The sequence below is a fragment of the Rhinolophus sinicus genome, linkage group LG06, assembly GCF_036562045.2.
Source record: "Rhinolophus sinicus isolate RSC01 linkage group LG06, ASM3656204v1, whole genome shotgun sequence".
NCBI lineage: Eukaryota > Metazoa > Chordata > Mammalia > Chiroptera > Rhinolophidae > Rhinolophus > Rhinolophus sinicus.
The window spans coordinates 153,156,773-153,178,517 of NC_133756.1; the positions used below are offsets into that span (position 1 = coordinate 153,156,773).

At 50.6% G+C, this 21,745-nt stretch overlaps 1 protein-coding gene and 1 long non-coding RNA gene across 3 annotated transcripts in view; one reads left to right on the forward strand and one right to left on the reverse strand.

Moving 5' to 3' along the window:
- LOC141572267 (uncharacterized) overlaps positions 1-21,745 on the reverse strand; it is a 59,412-nt gene that overhangs the window by 1,209 nt on the left and 36,458 nt on the right. Inside the window, exon 3 of one of the 2 annotated variants that reach the window (XR_012497588.1) lies at positions 719-965. The exons of the other annotated variant lie outside the window; for it this stretch is intronic. This is a non-coding gene — a long non-coding RNA (uncharacterized LOC141572267). The remainder of the gene's footprint in view (positions 1-718; positions 966-21,745) is intronic. 2 annotated transcript variants of the gene reach the window in all.
- Positions 14,595-21,745, forward strand: part of CREB3L1 (cAMP responsive element binding protein 3 like 1) — a 34,260-nt gene continuing 27,109 nt past the window's right edge. The window contains exon 1 of the mRNA XM_019743539.2: positions 14,595-15,185. Within this exon, the coding sequence (XP_019599098.2) occupies positions 15,084-15,185 (102 nt within the window). The 5' untranslated portion in view covers positions 14,595-15,083. The remainder of the gene's footprint in view (positions 15,186-21,745) is intronic.

Here is a 21,745-nt window from a genome sequence, read left to right on the forward strand (position 1 = left end):
GCTATAACCAAATGATGAGGACATGTGTCAGCCACGCCTGGGCCCAAATCTCGGTTCCTGCCTTTGGTAAACTGAGTGACCTCAGGCAAATTAGTTAACCTCTCCAAGCCTCTGTTTTCTCATCTATGAAAAGGGAATAATCATTGTGTTTCCCAGGTGAACATAAACATTAGTGCTTAGCAGAGTGTCTGACAGTCAACGGTAGATATTATTATTAAATTAATTAAAATTAATGTATTAATTAAAATACCCTCTAAGTAAGTAATTACAGCAAGGGACTCGAGACAAGGTATATAAAGCATCCCATACCCCCTGGACTCATGGTGGTAGGCATTCATTAAGTGGTTGTTATTATTAACACCCTCACATACATTTTAATTAGAGACCTTATCATCTTTGCAGCTGCCCCCACCACACAATTTTATCCTCCCAAGAGAAATCATGGATTTCAGGGCTCCAAAATGTGGACTTAACATCTACCCCTAGTGCCTGCCCCAGCATGAAAGAAGATTTTCTCAGCTCCTTCGGGAGGGACGTGCAAGTGTCAGGCAGATAAGATGAGCATGAATGAGAACCTTGTGTCCCCACTTTCAACTCCTCCTTTTGAGGGAGCCCAGGCCTAGCCCTGGGCCATTCACCCAGCCCTGAGGGTCAGGGAGCTGTGGAGGCCAGGAGCTGCTAGGAGGTGAGAAGAGGCAGGGTTGCTGTTGATAATTACATTTTCAAGAGCTCGAGGATGGCCATGTTGCCATGGTGATGCTGATAGCACTGAGCAAGCTGCGGCCTCTCTTGAGTTGTGAGTCAGGTTCACCTTTATTTATTAAAAAATAAAGCCAGTGCCCTGACCAATGAAGGACAAAGCGAAGCTCCAGCTGGAGGCCATGGTGTCCACGGCTGGGAGGCGAATCATCATGTTCACAGTCCATCGGTCTCCTGACTTCAGGTGGCCCAGCCGGCTCTGGGGCCTGGAAAAGTCCACAGAAGTGAGCAGGGAGCCAGCATCTCAAACTGTGGGCCAGCAGAGGAAGCACATACAGAATCCACACTACTAGTTGAAAACCACTTCATAGGAAGCAGATCCCATTTTCTCAGCTCTGGCCCAAGGGTCAGACTCCTTGAGGAGACTGAGCCACTCTGGTATGGGGGTCCGCAGGGCCCAAGGAGATGGGCATGCCCTGGCCCACCCTCAGGTAACTGAAGGCCAGAGCCTGGCCCTGCGGTGAGCAGTGCTAGCTGACTCGCCCACTAGTGTGCACAGAATAGCAGTGTGCAACTGCAAAACTGTTCTCCCAGGGCCTGAACTGGGGCGAGGAGGACTTTCCCCAGAATCCAGCAGGGGAAAAGGTAAAGACCATGATAGCTCCAGCTGCAGCAGAGACCTCTGAAGGAGCCAGCATCATGTCAGCACCCCATGGGGAGGCCCACAGTGACATACTGGAATCTTCTTCCTGAGCTGAGACACTATCCCAGAATCCCCTGTCATGGGAGGGGCCCTCAAATGTGCTCAGCTGTTGGCGTTCACTGTTGATCCCACTGACCCATGTCCTGCTGAGTCTATCTCCTAACCAGTTCTGGACTCCAAGCCCTGTCTCCACGCACTGCCTTCATCAGTTAAAAGAATATTGGGTCCTGAAGCCACAGTGGGTGGGTTTAAGTCCTACTTCTGCTACTTGTTAGCCTTGTGACTGAGTCTCTATTCCCCCACCTGTAATGCAAGGGTGATAATCACAATAGAACCTACTCACAGGGCAGCTATGAGGGTGAAATGTGATAGTATTTGCAAATGTTTAACAGCGAGCGTGGCTGGCACATCGTACCTGCTGGACAACTGTTAGTCATTGTTAACTTTGTTCAGGCCCTTATCATATCCCACCTGGTAACAGCAGCAGCCTCATAACTCCACCTGCAGAGTCTAGTCTTGCTCGCCTCCAATCTATTGTCCGCACCACAGCCAAGTGGTTTATCCAAAAATACAATCCTGATCACGCTATTTTCCTCCATAAAATCTGCAGTGGCTTCCATTTGTGTTCAGGATGGCTCTTGGAATTCCTTTGAGGGGCCTCCAAGGTGTCGCACAATCTAGCTCTTGGCTGCCCTCTCCAGCCCTATACCTCTCTGTACCCTCCCCACCTTGATAACTTTTAGCCATATTCAACTGTCAACAGTGTCCCCAAGGTGCTAGGCTCTGTCATACTTCCCAAAACTTTTCTATACTGTTTCCTTTGCCTGGAATGCCTTTTTCCTCTTTTTGTTCACCTAGCAAACACCTACTCATCCACTAAGACCCACACAAGACTCCCCTATACTGTGAAATCGTCCCATCCCCCCTCAAATGCAGAGCAGACCAGAGAGATGCAAATGATTGGGCAAGTCACTTTGAGCCACTTTGGTGCCCTCCATAAAGACATTCATCACTTTACATTGCAATTATTGTGATCTCTGCCTGTGACACCTTTCAGCTTCTGGAGAACAGCACTGATTCTAATTAATGTCCATATCCTCAGAACATATCAGAGCAACATAACATTCACAAAAGATGACTGTGAATGAGCGAATAAATAAACTCACTCAGACAAGAGCCCTGTTTATGGAAGAGGAAACTGAGGCCCAGATAGAGGTAGTGACTTAGCTAAAGTAGAGTCCAGTATAGTAGCCCTATAACTCCAGGCCCCTTTGATTCCAGGGACTATGGACCATTCATTCATCCATCCATTATTTACTAAGCACCAATCATACACCACACACTCCCTGGGGTGCTCCCTGGGGTACAAAGACCAAGGAGTAGTCCCAGCCCTCAGGAGCCCACAAGCAGGTGGAATAGAATGACGGGCATACAGTCAATCCCTACACCTGTCACTACGAGCTGGAACGGGGTGTTGAAGAAGCCATGGGACTTCAAGGAGCCTCAGTGTGGATGGGGGTGGAGGGGAGCCACTATTTCTATGTCTTCCACTCCCTCTCCCCAGACTCTGGAGGTCAAGTTCCCACACACCACCAGGCCAAGGCAGCTGCTCTCTAGGTGCTGTCAACCCAGGTGAACAGACATATACAAGTACACACATACGCAAGACAGGTGACTCGGGCACGTCGTGCCCCAAGAAGCAGGACAATCACACGGACACATTTGTGCCCCTAAGCAGTGATGTCAAGAGCTGTCATGGGAGCCAGGACAGATGCGGTCAGACAGCAGAGCAGATTCTGACAATTTGCACAAAGCCCTTCTGCACACCAGTTCTGGTTGGATCCCCACCAGGTGGGGTCCTAGAGATAAGACAGCTACTGTTTTCTCCTCCATCTCCGGATGGACAAACTGAGACTCAGAGAGATATAAATGGCTTGCCCAATCCCTCTGACAGGTTAATGAAAGTGCGGGAACTGATCTGTCACTCCCCAGGCATTTACAGCCGTTGAGTCTGTGGCAGACCCACTGCTGGGCACAGGGGACACCCGGGCACATGGGAAACAGTCCCTGCCCCTTGTGGGAGACAACAGCATAATGGCTAGCCTCCAGTCAGACAGAATCTGGGCTTGAGTCTCAATTTCACCAACTAGCCTGAGCTAGTTGTTAGCCTCTGCACCTTACATTTTGAGTCTCTGATTCAACATGAACTAGATTAAGTCCGTCTCATGCTGAAACCATCCAGTCACTGCCTTTGCCCTCAGAAAAAGAATCTGAATTCCTCAGCAGTGCCCCACATGACCCAGCTCCTGCTCCCTCACCCACTCACTTCTTATCACTGTCCCACTGGCCTCCTGGCTGTGCCTGGAGCAACACGAGTACCTCTTCCCTGTGACCTTTGTCCCTTCTCTTCCCTCTCCTGGACACTTTCTCCAGGAAGTCACACAGCTAACTCCCTCTGTCCACTCAGGAAAACACCACTGAGTCCAAAACAAAGAGCCTGTCACTCTGGATAGTACTTGTCTTCAAGACAGCAGCTTTATAGTATACGACATGATTCTATGTGTATTTGACCATTTTTCATGATTTGTCTCCCCAACAGATACAGAAGGGTGGGAACGTGCCCATTTCGTTTACACCCTCAGTGCCTAAAACAGTGCCTGGCACATAGTAGAAACTCAATATATTTGTACGAACGTGATGAATCAATAACCCTCACTTTCCTCCCTTTTAAAATGCTATCTACAGCACACAGTTATAAAGAGTAAATGATGTTTAAGTGGGAGATGCTTAGCTTGGTGCCTGGCATTTAGTTAGCACGTAATAATGCTATTGTCCTGCTCACAGTCTCATGGGGGAGGCAGGTATATAAATAAGTGACACAATGTGATAACAAACTTCTTACTTCTGAGCCTTCTCCTTCACTTTAGGGTCCAGGCAGCAGGCCTTCCATTTGCCTGAAGAGCAGGGCCCACAGTTCTTGCCTTGTCTGCTGAGGTTACCCTTGGGGTCTGGCCTTGATGGCTGGGAGACCTCCGGGCCCTCCCGGGTTGGGGGCAGTGGGCAGAATCCAAACCAGGCCTCAGAAACCCTCGATTTCCCCCCCTGAGAGCAGGCCCCACATCAAAGCCAATCTCAGAGGGGCGAGGCCTTGAGATAAATGGAAGATTAAAGAAGGCGAGGTCTGCACAGGCCACAGGGAGAGGCAGCCGGGAGTCAACCACAGAGGGAAGCCTTGACACAGCCCTGGTAGCAGCCATCTTGGGGGGCAAGGGATGAGAAAGGGCCCCGGCTTGGGCAAGTGGAGCCGGTGGCGGGTCGTACCTTAGCCTGAGCCCGCCCCCCCACTATTACACTGTGGCCTGTCGCTCTAGTCCATGCCTACTTAAGCTTTTCCCAGCCTGGTAACAGCAGGGAGGCTCATCAGAGGAAGCCCTCGGTGTCTCTTCAGGAGAATTTGTTTGGTCATTGGGTTCGGTCATTGGGGTTTGCTCCCTTCAGAGAGGGAGCCTGTAATGAGGACCTCCTGGCCCCAGCCTTCCTCCCCAGGAAAGGTCTGTAATTAGTGCAGGAGGCGAGGCTGGGGAAGCTCAGACAATGTCATTTGAACCAGGATGACACAGGGCTCAATTGCTAGTCTGCACATTTTTTTCTGGTGCCATTTCATACACAAAACCCTGGCAAGCTTAACCCTTTCCTGGCTGGGCCCTGATGCTGGGGTTTCAGCTTAATATACCATCCATTCCCATGTCTAATGGGTGCTTTTCTCGCCTCCCCCCCACACACACACACCCCAATTCAGATGAGCCATGGTTTCCAACTTCCCTGACATCCAACAAACCATTTAACATCAATCATCCAACAAGACTTCACAGAGTGTCACCAGATGCTAAGCACCAAGGGGAGGGGAAAATCTCCCATCTTGCCATCAAGGAAATTTCAATCCTCTGAGCAGTGGAGGAATGCACACTAGTGACAACAGGTGACAAGCAATGCAGGGCAGGGTCAAATCAGACAGAGAGGACCAGCTCAGGACAGGGAAGGAGCCGCGTGGAGGCAGAGTAGACAAGATGGGCTCATGGGCTGACATGTGGTAAGCACTCTGTAAATATGTACTAAGGGAGCCATTGTCCTGGATCAGAGCGTTTCTGTAATTGGGATCTGAGGGCTGAACCCACAGGGACAGGGGAGGCTGGCAAAGCCTCTGCAGCTCTGAGCCAGCGCCAGGTGGAGACAGACGTCAGTCTATTGGGACAGGCAGGGGCTATGGCTCCCTCTCCCATGCTCCTGAAGCATTCGTTCTGAATCCCTGAACTACAGTTTATCTCACATGGACTGCAACCTGTCTGATTACAGATCTGGTACCCGCACTGGACTTCGAGCAACCGGAGGGCTTTATCTATTCACCTTTGGTCTCAGGTGCCTAAGCACAGAGTCTGGCACTCAAGGGATACTCAATAAACGCTCAGTGAATAAATGGTTGGGCTTGGGTGAGAGGGGGGAGGTGTGGGGAAGAATCTACCTCTATAGTCTTTCCCAGAGGATACCAATTGTGGCCCCACTGCCCCTGCAAATCATATCACAATCTCCCTGACACATAAAGAGATTCTAGAAATCAACAGGACAAGATGGACAAGACCAACCACCAATTTTAAAATGGTGGAAGAATATGAGCAAAGTCTACAGAAAACGAAACATAAGCTGTTCTAGGACATCTAAAAAGACTCTCAAACTCACTAATAATAAGAGAAAAGCAAACCAAAAACGATTCAAAAGTTTGATAATATCCTGTTTGAGAGTCTGTAGCGTAACTGGCAATGTCATAGAATGCCGGTGGAGGTGTAAATTGATGTGAAATACTTGACAGTATTTATCAACGTTACAAATGCATGTTCTCTTTGACCCAGCACTCCCACTTCTGAGAATTTAGCCTACCCAGGCTTAAACAAGGCTATCATTAGAGCTTTGTTCTATTGTTTGTTATAGTAAAAATTGGAAACAATTCTAATGTCCTTCAATTGGGGACAGGTAAATAAATAATGGTATAGTGAGTGATATAATAGGTAGCTATGGAAAGTATTTTGTTAAAAAGAATAAGGAAGTCCTCTATGTGCTACTATCAGAAGATCTCTGAAACAGATTAAGGGGCGGGAGGAGGTATAAAACAATGTATATAATATGCTCCTTTTCAGTTGGAAAAAAGAGAGAAAAAGACACACACACAAACACACGCACACACACACACACACACACACACACACACACACACACACACCATAGAAGGATACCCAAGAAAGTAATAAAATTGATTATATGTTAGTGTAAGGGTGGGAACATAGTGGTTAGGATATAGGATATAGGGAGGGTTGCTTTTCGTTGTATTCCATTTTTATTTTTTTGAGTCATGAGATGCATTATGGATTCAACAAAGTAAAAAGACCAAAAAAAAAATACCCTCTACCTAGACATTGGGAGTTCTAGGCTTCTTCCCAAATTGTCTGCTAGAGAGGACTCTACCTCAGCTGGCTGTTCCTCCCTCACTTTCTCTCCCCAGTCCCTGGCAGGTTTTCCTAAGGCATTGGGTCCCAGGAAATGGTGGTTGTCTGTCACCCCAACTCCTACCTTATGAACATGGACTAGGAAGTCAGACACCAAGTCAACTGTGTGATCTTGGGCAAGTGATTTGACCTCTCTGAGCCTCAGGAAAACAGGGTAATCATGGTATCTACCTTGAAGGGTTGTGGTGAGATTCACATGAGAAAACACATGGGAAATGCCTAGCATAGAACCTGGGACTTGATAAATGTTATTGTATAAATGGATCAGACTCACGCTTCCTATTCTTTGCCAATATTTTTATTGGACTGTGGGTCTTTGTCTCATTGATTTATAGGAGCTCTTTATAGAGTCAGAAGATTGAGATCTGCATTGCAAACTGGCAGAGCTCTGAAGAGCAATGGGGCCACAGTAAATGGCAGTTTGTGAAAATCATTGTTTCTATGATTATTTCTCCTCCAGTCCAGGCAGGCTGGTGTCTAAAAGCATCCCACATTGCAGAGCCCAGGCTCATCTGGACAGTCCCAAGAAATGGAGTCTTTATGCTTTGGCTCTGTGTCATTGTGCCTCTCTGCCAGTGTCCCCTGGGTTGTCAGAGAGTGTCATTCTCCACGGCAGCTCTCAGAACACCCCTTCCATTCTGGACTGGACTCAGTCTCTGTGCTTTCCGCCCAGGGTCCCGGGTTTGGAGCACATGTGTGGTGCCAGCTCCTGTAAGGAATGAATTCACTAATAGGTAGGTGTAAGGCCTACACTGGGAACCCCTAAGTCTTCATCCAGGGTCTCTCTAGGGGAGACAGATTCTGGGTGGGCATGTCTGAAGGCATATAGCGAGGGAATGAAGCACAGAATATGCACCATTGAGGCCCCTCATCCTGATCTTTGGATCCTTGCTTGCCATAGAGCTGAGAAAAAAATGTGGCTCCCCTCAACCCACATCCATTCATTTTCTCCAGGGAATTGGTCCGCCCTTCAGCTCTGGAAGCTCCAGAAACGTTCCTCGGAGCATCTGGAATATATATTTGCTTTAACTGATGATTGCCAAAGCCAGCTCTGCTGCTTTCCTATTTGTTCAGTTGAGCCCCAGGGGCTGGGGCTGGTCCTTGAGGATGGGGGATGCCCAGGGTCCCCAGAGTCCCCTCTTTGTGCATGACATGGGATGGGAGCCTCCACCATCACGTGCTTTTCCAGGAGGGGACTCCGCCTGAGGGTGGGTGAGAGTTAAATGCTGAGTCTGGAAAGACTCTAGGCTCCTCCTTACTCCCCAGAAAGCCCCTTGATTCCTGTGCAACTTGTCCAGTCCTAGAGTCCGGTTCAGTGGAAAGATTAGACTTGGGTCAAACAGACCCAAGCTCAAATTCCCAACTTTCTTGCTTCACAGCTGTGTGACCTTGGACAAATAACAACATCTCTGAGTCCTATAAAAGTAAAAATATTTTTGTAGTTACACCTTGTCTCACTTCAGGGTGTATTGAAGGTATCTGAGAAATCCTACAGACAACGGAATTAAATGGCGTTTAATAGAGGGAAAAGGACATGGAGAAAGGGGGGGATAAAAACCTAAGATGAAGCCAGGGATGTAGCTCGTTTGTGAAATGCATCCCCATGAGATCCTGTTGCAAGAGGTGAAACCCAGCAAACTCATCTCTGAGCATCTTGACAGCTCAAGTAAAGAAGGAAATGCAGTGAGCTACAAAATCCAGAGTGCCCATTAGATTAAAAATAGACCCACCGCTCAGAAGCAGCTAGCTTTCCTGGGCCCTCAAGTGAAAGAAAAATTTCTCCCCTGCACCTTCCCGTAGGGGGAAGTAGGGGAGGGGAGAATGTGTGTGCAGTGAGAATTATACTATTTCCTAGGGCCTTTGTGTATTTAAAATAAAATAAAATGCCTGACAGTGACCCTCAGAGTGGCCAGTACATGGTAAGTGCTTAATATGTGCCCACGTCCTTCCTTCCTCCAACATGGTCTTCCAACTTCTCTCAGGTAAGGCGTACCTGTGAGATCTGCCCTGCAAGTGAGCAGTCAGCTATTGAATCACTCAGCAAATACTTATTGAACACCTACCATGTGCCAGGCCTTGGGTGAGGCAAACATGGCAATCGCCCTAAACTTAGTTAGTATCTTTCCCGTTGTCTCCAGATCCTCAGCTTCAGAAGCTCTCTCCCTCCCTCTGCCACCCACCCGTTTGGGTCTCGGGGCTTTGCCTCCTCCCCAGCATGCCTATAAACTCCAGGGAACCCCACTCCTGTGGTCTCCCTCATTCCCCACATAGCTTCAGGCTGCTCCCTCAGACCACCACATTCATGGAGCTCAGCCACGTGCAAGAGCACAATTAATATTCCGCTCAGTCTCCCCCAGCCCTGCTGCCTATTGGAAGAAGATGGAAACCAGATTTGCAGCCGCACGCGCTGGCGTGGAAGTGCACAGAGGGGTGGGCCCGCTCCTAGAAGAGAGTTGGCACGTTCTCCTCCAGAGGCTCACACACGTGCACAAAGGGCAGAAGCCGCACATGTAGGTCTACACCTCCAGACACGGGGTCATCCACCGAAGTGTGTGCACGCACGGTCACACCCCTCAGCGCCTGGCCAGCTGATGCTCAGACAGCACGTGGAAACCTCACCCACAAGGCCCACATTTGCTTTCTGGGCAGAGGGAGACAGTCATAGCGCTTCAGAGCCGGTAAAATGGAATCTGAGAGACCATCTTATCCAAAGCCCTCACTTTACTGGGAAGAATCTGAGGCCCTGGCTTAACCTTGACTGTGATCAGTCTCTGCTGGACTGAACTATGCCCGGTTGCATTTTAGCAAAGCCTTTCCGGAGGCTGCCTCTCTGCTTCCTGGTGAGGAGGAGCCACTTCAGCCTCACCAGCACTGGAGGTTGGGGAAACCGAGGCACAGGAAGTGGGGCTGGAGAAGGGCTTGGCAAGTCAGTACATCACAGGCAGAGTCCAGCCACTGACTTTCCATGCCCCTGCCTTTCCTCATCGTCTCCTATTTCCAGCTCTGCCAGCCCCAGGTGGGGCAGGATTTGCAGGGAGGTGTCCCCAACAACATGAGGACTCACCAAAGGCAAGAGTGGCTTTGTTGATTTTTTTCTCCCTTGACTTTGCACATAGAGAGCAAGGGGGATGGAGGGCTGTATGCCTGAGCGTATGTCTTCAGGGTGGGAGCCCGTGGCCTGGGTTATAGAGTCATTAGAAGCGGTGTTGGTGCAGGTGGTGTGAGGTAGAGAGAAGGGTGAGTGCAGAGCAAGACTGAGAGCAAAGCAGGAAGAGGGTGGAGCTGTTCCTCGGGCAGCAGGCAGACAGAGGGCCAAGGAGTGGGCCTGCCTCCAGTCTGAAGATGGGACAGTAGAGCAGAAATTCAGGGAAAGAGAAGCTGAAATAATTACCAGGAAAAGGAGCTGGAAGGGAGGCAAGTGTTTTCCTAGTCCTTAAGGAACTTCAGTCTTCAGAGAATTTGGAAAGGGGAAAATATCTATTTTTAAGGTCCTTCTCCAAGGCAAGGTGGCTGGTGATTCACTAGCTGCTGAGGAAGGTCCTGGAAGGTCCCTCCCCTCTGCTACTGCCTCTGCCTAGTGAGCAAACCCAGTTCATCTGGGGTGAGTGGAAAGGGCCCTGGGTGAGGAGCCTGGAGGCCCAGATTTCCGTGCTGTCCTGTCCCATCAAAGCTAAGCAATCAAAGGCAAGCCTCTTATAGCCCTAGGCCTTGGTTTCCCACGAAATAAAGGAATATAAACTCTCTGAGCCTTGCTTTTCTCACCTGCAGGTTGGGGCTAATAATAATAATATCATGTTTCATTGAATCTACAATATCATCAATTGTATTATGCACCACTATTTTTTGTACATTAAGAAGGAAAGAACACTGTCCATTCAACTACAACATACCATTGATTATAAGACATATTCTGACTTCAGAGATTTTAAAATATGCATCTCAGAATCAGCGAATATCTTACTTATCTTACAAGCTTGTTCTAAGAATTAAACGAGATAATGTAAATAAAGTATTTCGTGCCTGGCACAAAGCAAGTACTCAATAAATGTCAGGTATTTTTATGGTTCAGGGTGGAGCTGGGAAGGAACCACAGACCAGGGGGATGGAGAAGAGTGAGAGCTGGGGTCTGAAGCCCACCCCCACCCTCCTGAAAGGGTGTCACCCCATGGACTCTGTATCTAGTCCCAGCCTGGGGCACAGGGAGAGCAGCCGTGCAGCCCGTTTTAGGGGAGCCACAAAAGAACAAAGGGTCCCGTCTGTGCCCCGGAAGTCAGCCTAATCTCCAGGATGAACGTGTTTTCATTTCTCAGAAGTTCCTGTTCGAGTGCGCCAAAGCCTTTTTCCCTTTACAAGCCAGGCAAACAAGGCAGGTTTACTTTGGGTGACCTTCTCACTACCACCACCGGGGCTGGCCTGCTAAGTGTAAACACCCACCCTTGCTCCCTCCTGGAGGCTCCAGGTGGGAGCCTAGAAAATGGGAGTGCCCGTCCTCCTGGGGAGGCAGGTCCTGACCCCATCCCCCACTCCCTGCAGGCCCTATCCTGGTAAGGGAACATCTGGAAGGTACTTGGAGAGAACAGGATCCTAGGGGTCATTAACACCTCTCCCATTTTATAGATGTGAAAACTGAGACCCAGAGAACAGCAGAGACTATCCAGGGGTGTCAGTGTGACAGTCCCCAGCCAAGCCCCCATCCTCTCTCTCTCTCTCTCTCTCTCTCTCTCTCTCTCTCTCTCACACACACACACACACACACACACACACACACTCACACACGCACGCATGCACGCTCACACACGCACGCATGCACGCACGTGCATGCACACATACTCACTCATACGCCATGCCGTCTTACAGCTCCGCCTGGCAGGAGCCGCTCTCTCCACCTGCCCTTCAGTGCCTGGGACAGGCAGGAAGCTTATCTCCATCCTTTCTCTCCTGTGCTTCACTGCCTGGGTTGGGATGTCTATGCATTTTGCTTCACAGCTGGAGCAGCTGCTGGAGAGCAACCACCAGATGTTCCAGAGCCCATAACAGGAGGGGCCACGGTCTGTGCTTTTCTTGACCTGGAGTGTTTGGGGGTGTTTACAGAACCAGTCTTGGCCTCCTTCCCCGACCCTTCAGATGCAGAGAAGGGGCCTGAGAGGAGCTGGCTTGTGGACCATACCCAGGACATCAGGGAGAAAGCAGACCCTCCCTGTTGAGTCAGAACCGTGATTTCAGACCTAATTTCATTCCCTCTCCTGAAAAACCTTTAAGAGACTATACAGAAGAGATGCTGCTACAGCAGGCTTCAGACGGGCCTTCTAATCTGAACTGATGCACTTCTTTTCAGTACTTAAATAGAACAAAGCCTTGAGCCTCGGTATAACCATAAGTACGGGGTTTATCAGGGCATTGGGGGTTTACATTCATCATCTCCCTCCAGTGCCCCTCCCAGGCTTTCTCTCTTTCTCTTCTACTTGCTGTTCCCTCTGCCTGGAATGCTTTTCTTTCCATTGTACCCCAAAATGGTTCCAGTTCATGATTCAGCTCTCAGCTCACAGGTCACATCTTCAGGGAGGCCTTCTTATCGACCTCGCCATCTCTCACTATTCTATTTCCTTCACAGCCCTGATCACTATCTGAAATCATCTTCTTCATTCCCCACCACCAGCCTCTTCTCATTCATCCTAAACATAACTTCTTAATCATCACTATGTCTCCAGTGTTCATAGGTGCTCAATAATACTTGTAGAACATGTGAATAAATCCTCTGCCATTCTCATCTTTGCAGGACTTTGCCATCTGAGAGAAACATGCTCCTACTATGTTCCAGGTTCTGCACTGCCCATTTCTTTTTCCTTCCTCTTCCCACCCCTTCACCCTCAGGACTTGACTTGGAAGATCCTGCGTCTCAGACTCCACAGGAGGTACTGGAACCAGAATGTCTCCCCAGGATTATTTTCAACAGCTTCCTGGGGTGTTCACCTGGGTAAGAATCAGGAAAGAGAGGACACTCTAATCCTATTTATCTAAAACTGTATAATCTTCTCCAATCACTTAAATGGTGCCTGTGTCCCTAATTACAGAGCAAGCTGGGAGGAACATGGGCACAATTTCTAGCCAACCTCAAGCAGACGGGCACTTTTGTTCCTCCTTGGGGCCTGCAGGGACTCCAGCTCAGGAGCCAAGACTCCAGACACCTGCTAGCACAAGCTCACCCACCACAGACTGGCTTGTTCACCCAGCCAAGACCACTCCCCCAACCCTGAAAAGGATTATTCTCATTCCCAGTGTTTGAATGTTCCCCGGTTGACCAGATGTGACACTTTTGGGAGAAGCACCCATGGTCCCAGTACCCTAATTCTACCTGCCACTGTTTTGAGAGTGAATTGATTTCTTTTGGGTCCAGCCTAACTTTTCAGAGTTGTATTGCTGGTGGACTGGTCCCCAGAGCACGGGCTCTACTCCCAGCTTCTCAGGAGCAAACCCTCCAGGAGGCCTGGAAGCTAACAGTCATGTGGCAGCCTGGAGGGTCAGAACTTCATTCTCCAGAACTATGTTAACTGGATCATGAGATGGCAGAAAAGCCACATGCCTGCCTGCCCCAGGCAAGCAAACAGCTGCTCCCTTCGCCTCAATGTGTGCCCTTTTCCCACCCTGGCACTGAGAGAGCCATTTCAGTGACATCCCTAGCTTAACTGCAATGACATCTCTGCTTCTTAAAGGCCTTTTGGTTCCTGAGCTAATTAAAAGCCCCAGACAGCAAGGACACACTTAATCCTATTAATGACTTCTGACCAGGAAACAGTGTGCCCAGCCCTCTGAGGGAGTGTCTTTCTGAACCACCTCCATTTGTTCAGGTGCCTGGTGATTGTTTATCAGCCCTTTTAAGAGATTAAGAAGTGCTCTGGAACGGGCCACTTAGGTAATGGATCCAGGGGGTCTGGGAGTGTCCCATGACCATGGAGCATGCAACCAACCAGCATCTTGGCTCAGGCAAACTCCATGGCTACTGTTCGCCAACTTCTTGCTCTTCAGAACAATTAGGGGGACTTGATTGATGAGGAGAGGGGTCCTAGCCTCCTCTTTGCTGCTCACCTGGCCCTTTCACGCACAGGATAGGTGGACCAGTCCTTGCCCTGAGTCCAGTTAGGGTCATAGACAATCGAGCAAACAAACACAAATAAATTCACCCCAAAGGAGATATGCACACAATGTCCTGTGAGTATACAGTGGTGGTAACTGCTTCAATCTTGGGATCAAAGAAGGCTTCCTGGTGGAGGAGACGTGTGAAAATCTCCCCATTGAGGAGATCTTTTGTAGGGGCCTGTGAGATGGAATTCCATGGCTTTGGATTTGGTTCAGGTTCTAGCATAAGGCAGGAAAAAATGGAAATAACTCAGTTCCCTCGTGAAGTTACAGGAGAGTGGTTGGCAAAGCCTTACCAAAATGCGGAGGTTCCAGAAACAGTTATTCGCTCCGGGACAGTTTTGCTTCAAGCCCCTATATTGAGCGTTCTGTAAAGAGATTGGCAAAGACTAGCTTGTCTCTTTAAAAGAGGCCTCTTTAAAAGAGGAGGGACGATTTCTCAGGCCACTCCCTCTTCTTATTAATATGAGATTATCGTGAATATTGATGTGGGGGCGTGGCGCCTCGGCCAGCTGGGCTAACCAGCCCGGGGTTCCCGGTTTCACAGAGGAAAGTGACAGAAGCCGAGCAGAGGGGACGCTGAGAGAGCGGAGCGCCTGGTAGCCACCCAGTCTCGGGGGAGCTCTCAGCTCCCCCGTCCCTGGCTCCCACCCTGTCCCGGGGGCTCCTCAAGCCCTCAGCCCCACTCCCGGGTTCCCCATGGAAGCCAGCTGTGCCCCCGGAAGAGCAGGAGGAGGAGGAATCGGCTAAATGCCCGCGGTGCGCCCGGGGCCCCTGAGCCCAGCCCGCTCCGCGCCGCTGCCCTAAGGCCCTCACGCCCCCGGCGCCCCCTACCCGGGGTTGTGCCGCCTCCGCCCGCCCCTCCCTCGGGGCTTCGCCCCGGACCTGCCCCCGCCCGCTTGCCAGAGCTCAAGCAGGAGCTCTGGGCCAGGCGCGCCGCCGCCCTGGAGTAAGGGAAGCCCAGCCGAAGAGGGTCTCCGGAGCCGGCCGCGATGGACGCGGTCTTGGAGCCCTTCCCCGCCGACAGGCTGTTCCCCGGATCCAGCTTCCTGGACTTGGGGGATCTGAACGAGTCGGATTTCCTCAACAATGCGGTAAGATGAAGGGTCTGCGTCCCCCTTTCACCCCTCCGCACCGGTCTTCGCAGCTTGCCTGGGCCCCCCTGAAGGACGGAGCTATACATCACTGGGCAGAAGCGGAGGAGGGGGTTCGGTGCAGTGTCCCCAGAAGGGACACGTGCTTAGAGCTCTGAGATTTGATGACTAAGATCCCTCGACACCTCCCTAGTCCCAGAGCCTGGACCGGAGCCTCTGTGCTTGCGCCAGTGCGCGCCCCCCCGGGGGGTTCCGTCCGTGGATGTATTGGCCTCTGCCTTCTAGGGGAAGGGGACCTCGAGGCGTCGGGAGCCTTCCGATCCTCCGATATGAGCTCAAGAGACACCAATCCTGCCCCCTCCCGGGGTTCCAAGACCAGATTGGGCGCAAAGTGGGCCGGCAGCTGGTTCTCCGCTGGGAGGCGCACAGCGGAATGTTCAGAGGGTCAGACACCCGACGCCCCATGTGGGGGCCAGAGCCAGACTCAGGTTCTGAGGCAGACCTGGAAACTTAGGGGTGCCGGCGAGGCTGCCCCAAAGTCAGGAGCAAGACCTCCCCAGGCAGGGATCTGACGCCCAGCTGGTCAGAGCAGCACTGGGCAATCACTCAGGAGGAGAGAGGTCTTTCTCCCCATCTACGTGTCTTTAGGTCTGTTTCTCCGTCGCTCATGTCTCTTTGGCTTTCTCTGTCTCTCCGTGACTATCTCTGTCTCTGGGCTTGTCTTTCTTCTCTTTCTCTCTTCCCCTCCCTCCCTAAGGAAACGTGGCTTCTTCTCTCTCTCTTCTTCCCTCCCTCCCTCCCTCTCTCAGCCTCAGCCTGAAGGCCCTGCTGGGGGAGGGGCATGGGCTCAGTAACTGGGGAAAAATATTTGGGTTCAGAAAGGCCTTCCCAGTTGAAAGGTGGGCAGCTTAGGGAATCTGGTGGGATCCACCCATGCAGTGAACCACCAGTCTCACATGTACACACATGCACACACACACACAAACACACACACATCCACAGATCATCTCAGGGGTCTCTACCTGCTGGCCTTTACCTACTGGGCCTAAGATAAACTTGGCCAGACAAGAGTTAAGTGCATAGACACTTAAATTGGGCATTTTGGATTTCCACCTAATTGTTCCCCCTGCTAGACTGGTTGATGGTGGAGAAAGCAGCCAAGGGACAGGAACCTCAGTCTGGGAGGCATGGGTGTGAGGTCTCCCTGTCCTTCATTAGGCTGGGTCACCCTGCTCTCTGAAGAAGGCTCCTGTTCCCAGTCAGAGGGAGCACTCTTCGGCAGACAGGCCAAGTGGAGGAGGGGAGACGGCTTAAACTGGTTGTGGGGAAAGCTGGGTTCTAGTCCTGCTTCTGCTTCTGCCTCCCTTTGTGAGCCTGGGGCATGCCACCCAGCTCTCCTCCCTGGGCCTCAGTTTCTTTGTCTATAAAATGGGCAAAGACTGGATCAAGTCTTTCTAAGAATGATCTGGCACAGATCCTAGGAATAAAGTAGCAGGGATCTGGGGTTCCACACAACCCTCCTGGACTTGATAATAGATACTGATCAGAGGGAGGAGGTTATTGGAGCTTGTACCCTTGCAGGAGGGTAGTAAAGCCTCGCTGTGAGGTTTCCTCAGCCCTCAGCAGCTCTGAGTTGGCCTTTCTTCTGAATGAACTCTGCAGCCTACAGCCTCTTCCTGCTGCTCCATTCAGTCTCGAGTCCCCAGCTGCTCATCTGGGCGGTGGTCCAGCACAGGAAAGGAGGCATGATCAGACAGTGGTATCCAGCACCCGGACTGGGAGGGAAAGCCCTGCTGGGGAAGCTCTTAACCTGGGGTCTAGGCCTGCTCGGGTGAGGCAGGGGAGAGGAAAGGATTCCTAAGAGGAGAGCGAATAAACTCGTGGGATGGGAATCAGGAAATCTAGTTCTAGCTGCGCTTCTGCCACCAGCCAGCTGGGCAGTTCAGATAAGTGACTTTTCTTCCTCTGGGTCTCAGTTTCCTCATCTGAAAAATGGAGCTATAGAACTTTTCCCACAGTGTTATGGTAGAGATTTAGTGACAAAATTAATGAAAGATTAATGTAGGACAATGCCTGGCAGGTAAGTGTCCATAGTTAACTCGCTCCAGACACTAGATAGGGTGGCGGTAAGGACTACTCAGGTAGGAGTTGCTGTGTGACTTTGAGCAAATCACTTTCCTTCTCTGGTGCCTCCATTTATATGTCTAAGGTCCCTTCCAGCTGGGACCCCATGCCAACCCCACCTCCAACTACCTCTTCATTCTGTATGAGGATAGTAAAACGTTTCCAGGGTTAAAGATGGGAAGGGATGGAGTCTGTGTGCTTCTCAGTATGGAAGATGGAGAGCAGGGTAGTCACTATCCTTAAAAATCCAGATAAAGGTGATAAAGTCGTGTGGAAAGTATGTGCTCTATGGTTCTATGCAAAAAGCAAGCATCAAGATGTATGCTCACCCTGAACACTACTAAGAAACATGCATTCGCCTGGATAGAGACAGGAGACTGAGTATGCAAAGTCAAGTCAAGTGTGCTTGGAGATGGCCAGGGGTACTACGTTTTTTCTTCTATGACGATACCTTCATGCTGTTGCAATCTTGTCTGTGTTATTCTCAGAGACACCCCTCAGAAGGGCTGATCTTCCTGCCAGATGTGGGGGTTTCTCCTCCCTTCCCTTCCCCACTCTCCCACAGTTCCTAAAGTGGCCCCCCTCAAGCCCTTTGCCCTGTACCCTGTGATCTTTCAGCCCCCAGGCAGGTATAAGAGGGTCTGGTACTCAGAGAACTGGGATAAAGGACCAGAGGGAGAACAGGTCGTGTCACCAGATAGAGACATTAGGTTTGTGTGTTTCTGGCCTCATTCCTCTGGTTAAGGGGGAGGAATGACTCTCATTTCTCTAGAGGAAAATGGCTTTGGATCCCAGAGAAGCCCCTGGCTGGGAGGGTGTGGGGAGGAGGAAGAGGAAGAGGAGTTCTGTTGTCTCAAAGGGGAGCAGCAGGAAGCTTCGAGGATGTTTGCCCAGCACACTCATTTACCTCCCAGCATCTGGGGAGACCAGGTGTGGGAATGACCGGAACCCAGGGACCAGCCCAGGAGAAGGGAGGTGTTGGGGCTAAGCTTGATGGCTGCTCCCCAAGCCCCCAGACTGGCTTCTCCCGAGCTAAATGGGGAAGCAGAAAACCACCACCACCCCAGGCTTTGGGGGATTTAGGGAGATTAGAGAAGTATGTGCATTTGGGTGTTCCTATGTACGTGTGTGGGCCTTTGACAGCCCTTAAAAGGGAAGGGTTGTGTGTGCATGAGTGTGTGAGCTCGCATGTGTGCTTCTCTTTAAATTCTCACCAACAGGAAGGAGGACCCACGGGCTAAGGCACTCTGGTCTCAGAGTAGAATCCGCTAGGAAAAAATTAATGGAGAAAAACTAATGGAGGAGCCCAAATCTCAGGGCTTCTATTCAGGAAGGGAGATCTCCCCAGACACCTCCTCCTCCAAAACATTGAGTTTGTTTTGGGCAGAGGATGTTTTGTTTTGTTTTTGCTTCCCCTGCTGCGATATGAGCTCTGTGAGAGCAGGGGTTTATCTGTCTTGTGTACTGTTGTATCCCCACTGCCATGTACAGTGCTTGGCACAGAGTCGGCCCCAACCAACCATTGCTGAATGAATGAAATGGGGCCCAGGCCAGACCCCACATTTTACGAGGAGGAAAAAGGGTACTTAAGCTCATCTGCTCCCAGCTCCCAGAGTCCTGCAGCCCACACTGTTTCTCAGATTCAGGAAGGGCTCTCTATGCTTTCCAATGAGTTGTCATTGCTATCCCTGTCCTCTGTATGGCACAGACCCCCGCAGCTCCTGGTCCAGGATAGTCTAAAGCTGGCTGAGCCACAGTAGATTTGAACTTGCGTCTTGAACTCAGACTTGAGCACTGGCTTCAGGGCTTCCATCGTTCCCAGTTTCTTCTTGTTCCCGTTGCTCTGGGCCTCCTGGATCCACAATCACCAACTTAAAACTAAGTCTTTTCTATTCCTACCTCAGGGCCTTTGCACATGCTGTTCCTGGCATCTAGAATGCTTTCCCTTCAGTTCTCTCCATCTCATGTTCTTCAGTTCAAATGTCACCTCTTTAGGACAGTTTCCCCATCACCTCCAGCGAGACCTCAGGTTATTTTCCACTCAGTCCTTTGATTTCTTCACACCCCTTATACCAGTTGGCAGTCATTTTATTGGCTTGTTGTCCATTTCCTCTGTGAGAAACCAAGTTCCATGAGAAGAGAGATCTTGTCAGTTTTGTTCATTGTCATAAACCTAGCACAGCACCACGGCACAAAATAGGTACTTAACAAATAGCAAAATTTCACCATAAGGCAATAAGCTGAGTCCACGGTTTTCAATCATATAAAACGTAGAGTTATGGTATTGTAGGGTCAATGAAAAACTATTTTTCAGTGGGTCTATATTATCACAAAAAGCATAGAAGTAAAGATTGTGAAAACTGAGCAAACTGAGAAAGTCCCCGAGGAGCATGAGCAGACACTGCTTTAGCAGCCTCACACAGAAGAGTTTTGCCCACCTTTATCTGAGATGGGCCCCAGGTATAGGACAGAAGCCAAGGTTTGGTCACATTATAGTGGACTTCGCTCCATTTCAAAGATTTACTGTATTTGTAGAAAAAGTTATTTCAGACTGGGGCAATCCCTTTAAGGGAAGGGGGAGAATGTTTTTTAAAAGAGGCCTGAGTGCTCAAGCTGTACGTATACTGATAATTCCAGAAAGGCCCCTGAGAACCTGCTCTGGCCAGCCAGGAGGGTGATTGCGGTGCTGGATCCCAGGAAAGTGCTGCCTGATTCCCGATCTGCTGTGAGGTCCCACCGGCTTCCCTGGACCAGCTGGGGATTCGCTTAGTTGTTCCTTAATATATGCATCCTGTCCTTTCACAACTGGGCACCAAAGGAGCGCCTATGCTGGTCACTATGCATAGTGACCTACATAAGAGAGAGAGGGAGGGAGACAGAAGCAGTAACCACAGAGCGCCATGCAGACTGAAGCATGGTCAGAAGGTTTCTCAGAAAAGGTGACCTCTGCACCCTCCCTCCCCAATGTCCCCATCCTTATTGACAGAGGAATTACTGGAATGTTTTTCAGCAGGGAGGACTGAGGCCCTGTCCCTTTTCATTGAGCATGTATAGGCATCATTATCCCTGTGCAAATGAAAACCTGAGCATTAGAGAGGAGGAGACATCTTAACTCTGTTTTGGGGGCTAGCATCCCATGGAATGAGTGAAGGAGGGGAGAGAACCATCTTCTCTCCTGCTCTTGTCCTGGTTGGAACTTTGCTCTCTAGAGCAAGGAAAGGTTAGGGTGTCGGATATCAGGGGCGCCCCACCTTCATCTTCAGCCACTTCCATCCTTAGGGCAGCGGGGATGCCTAAAGCGTTAGGAGCAGAGCTGGCAGTTGCCTGGCCTGTGAGAGGAGAGGCCCCACACCCCATCCAGTGCACTTTCCTCGTCCTTCCTCTGGGATGCTGCTCTCTGGCCTGCCTGGGAACTCAGACCTTTGCTCTCTGCAGCTTCCAGGACTCCCCGGGAGGGTCTGTTTATGTCTGGCCTGGCTGCTGTGCCGAGAGGGGAAGATGAAGGACACCTCTCTTCGTACCATGTGCCTCTTGCAAGTCTTGGTATGGAGGCTCTCTCAGAGCATCCCTCTCAAGGACCTGGCTTGCCCCTGAACCTCCCTCTAGAAACCAGCTCCAGATGCTGGAGAACAGGCTGTTCTTCTGGAAGTCTCAGCGCTCCAGGGGGCAGGATGGAAGAGGAAGATTTGGGTGGAGTTAAGTCAAGACCACGAGCATTGCTCTGGCTGGAACACTATGTAACCCTCTTGGGCACACTAGGAGAAGCCAGAGTAAAGTGGCAGGACGCTTGACCAAGATTGGGGAGATAGTAGGAGTGGGGGTGTCTGGTTCAGAAGAAGCTGGGAGAGGCGAGATATGGCCCAGACCTGTGATCATCAGAGAAAATATGTGAAAAGGATTGATTTCTTTGGGCTGTCAAAGAGCCTGATCCCCACGGCTTCTGACACCATGTCATCCATACGGCCAACTTCACAGCTGGGGCAATAACAGGCTTCCCTGCTACTGGGTTCCTGTGCTCCCCTCCCAACTCTCCTGGGACAGAGCCCTCACTGCAGCTTCCTTGGCCCTTGGCTCTTGGCCCAGGAGCCACTTTACCCATCACAGACAGGCTGACACATCTGGGCTGGGCTCTGTGGTCCGACATAACAGCTGGACAGCAGCAGCTGTCCGCCTCTTCCCCTTCCAAAAGAATAACAAAAATGAAAGCAGCAGTGGCGTAAGGCAGGCTCTTCAGGCCCTTGAGGAGAGCCGGGATACAGTTCCAAAGCAGCGAGTAAGGGGACCTGCTTTGGAGGCAGACAGGCCCAAGCCTTTGCCCCTGTGTTCCCCTCTGCCTGGAAGGTCCTCACCTCTCCTCCCCTTGTTTCCCTGACACACTGTGTGACCTTGGGCACATCACTTCCCTTTTCCAGGCCTTTGCTTTCTCATGGCTGAAC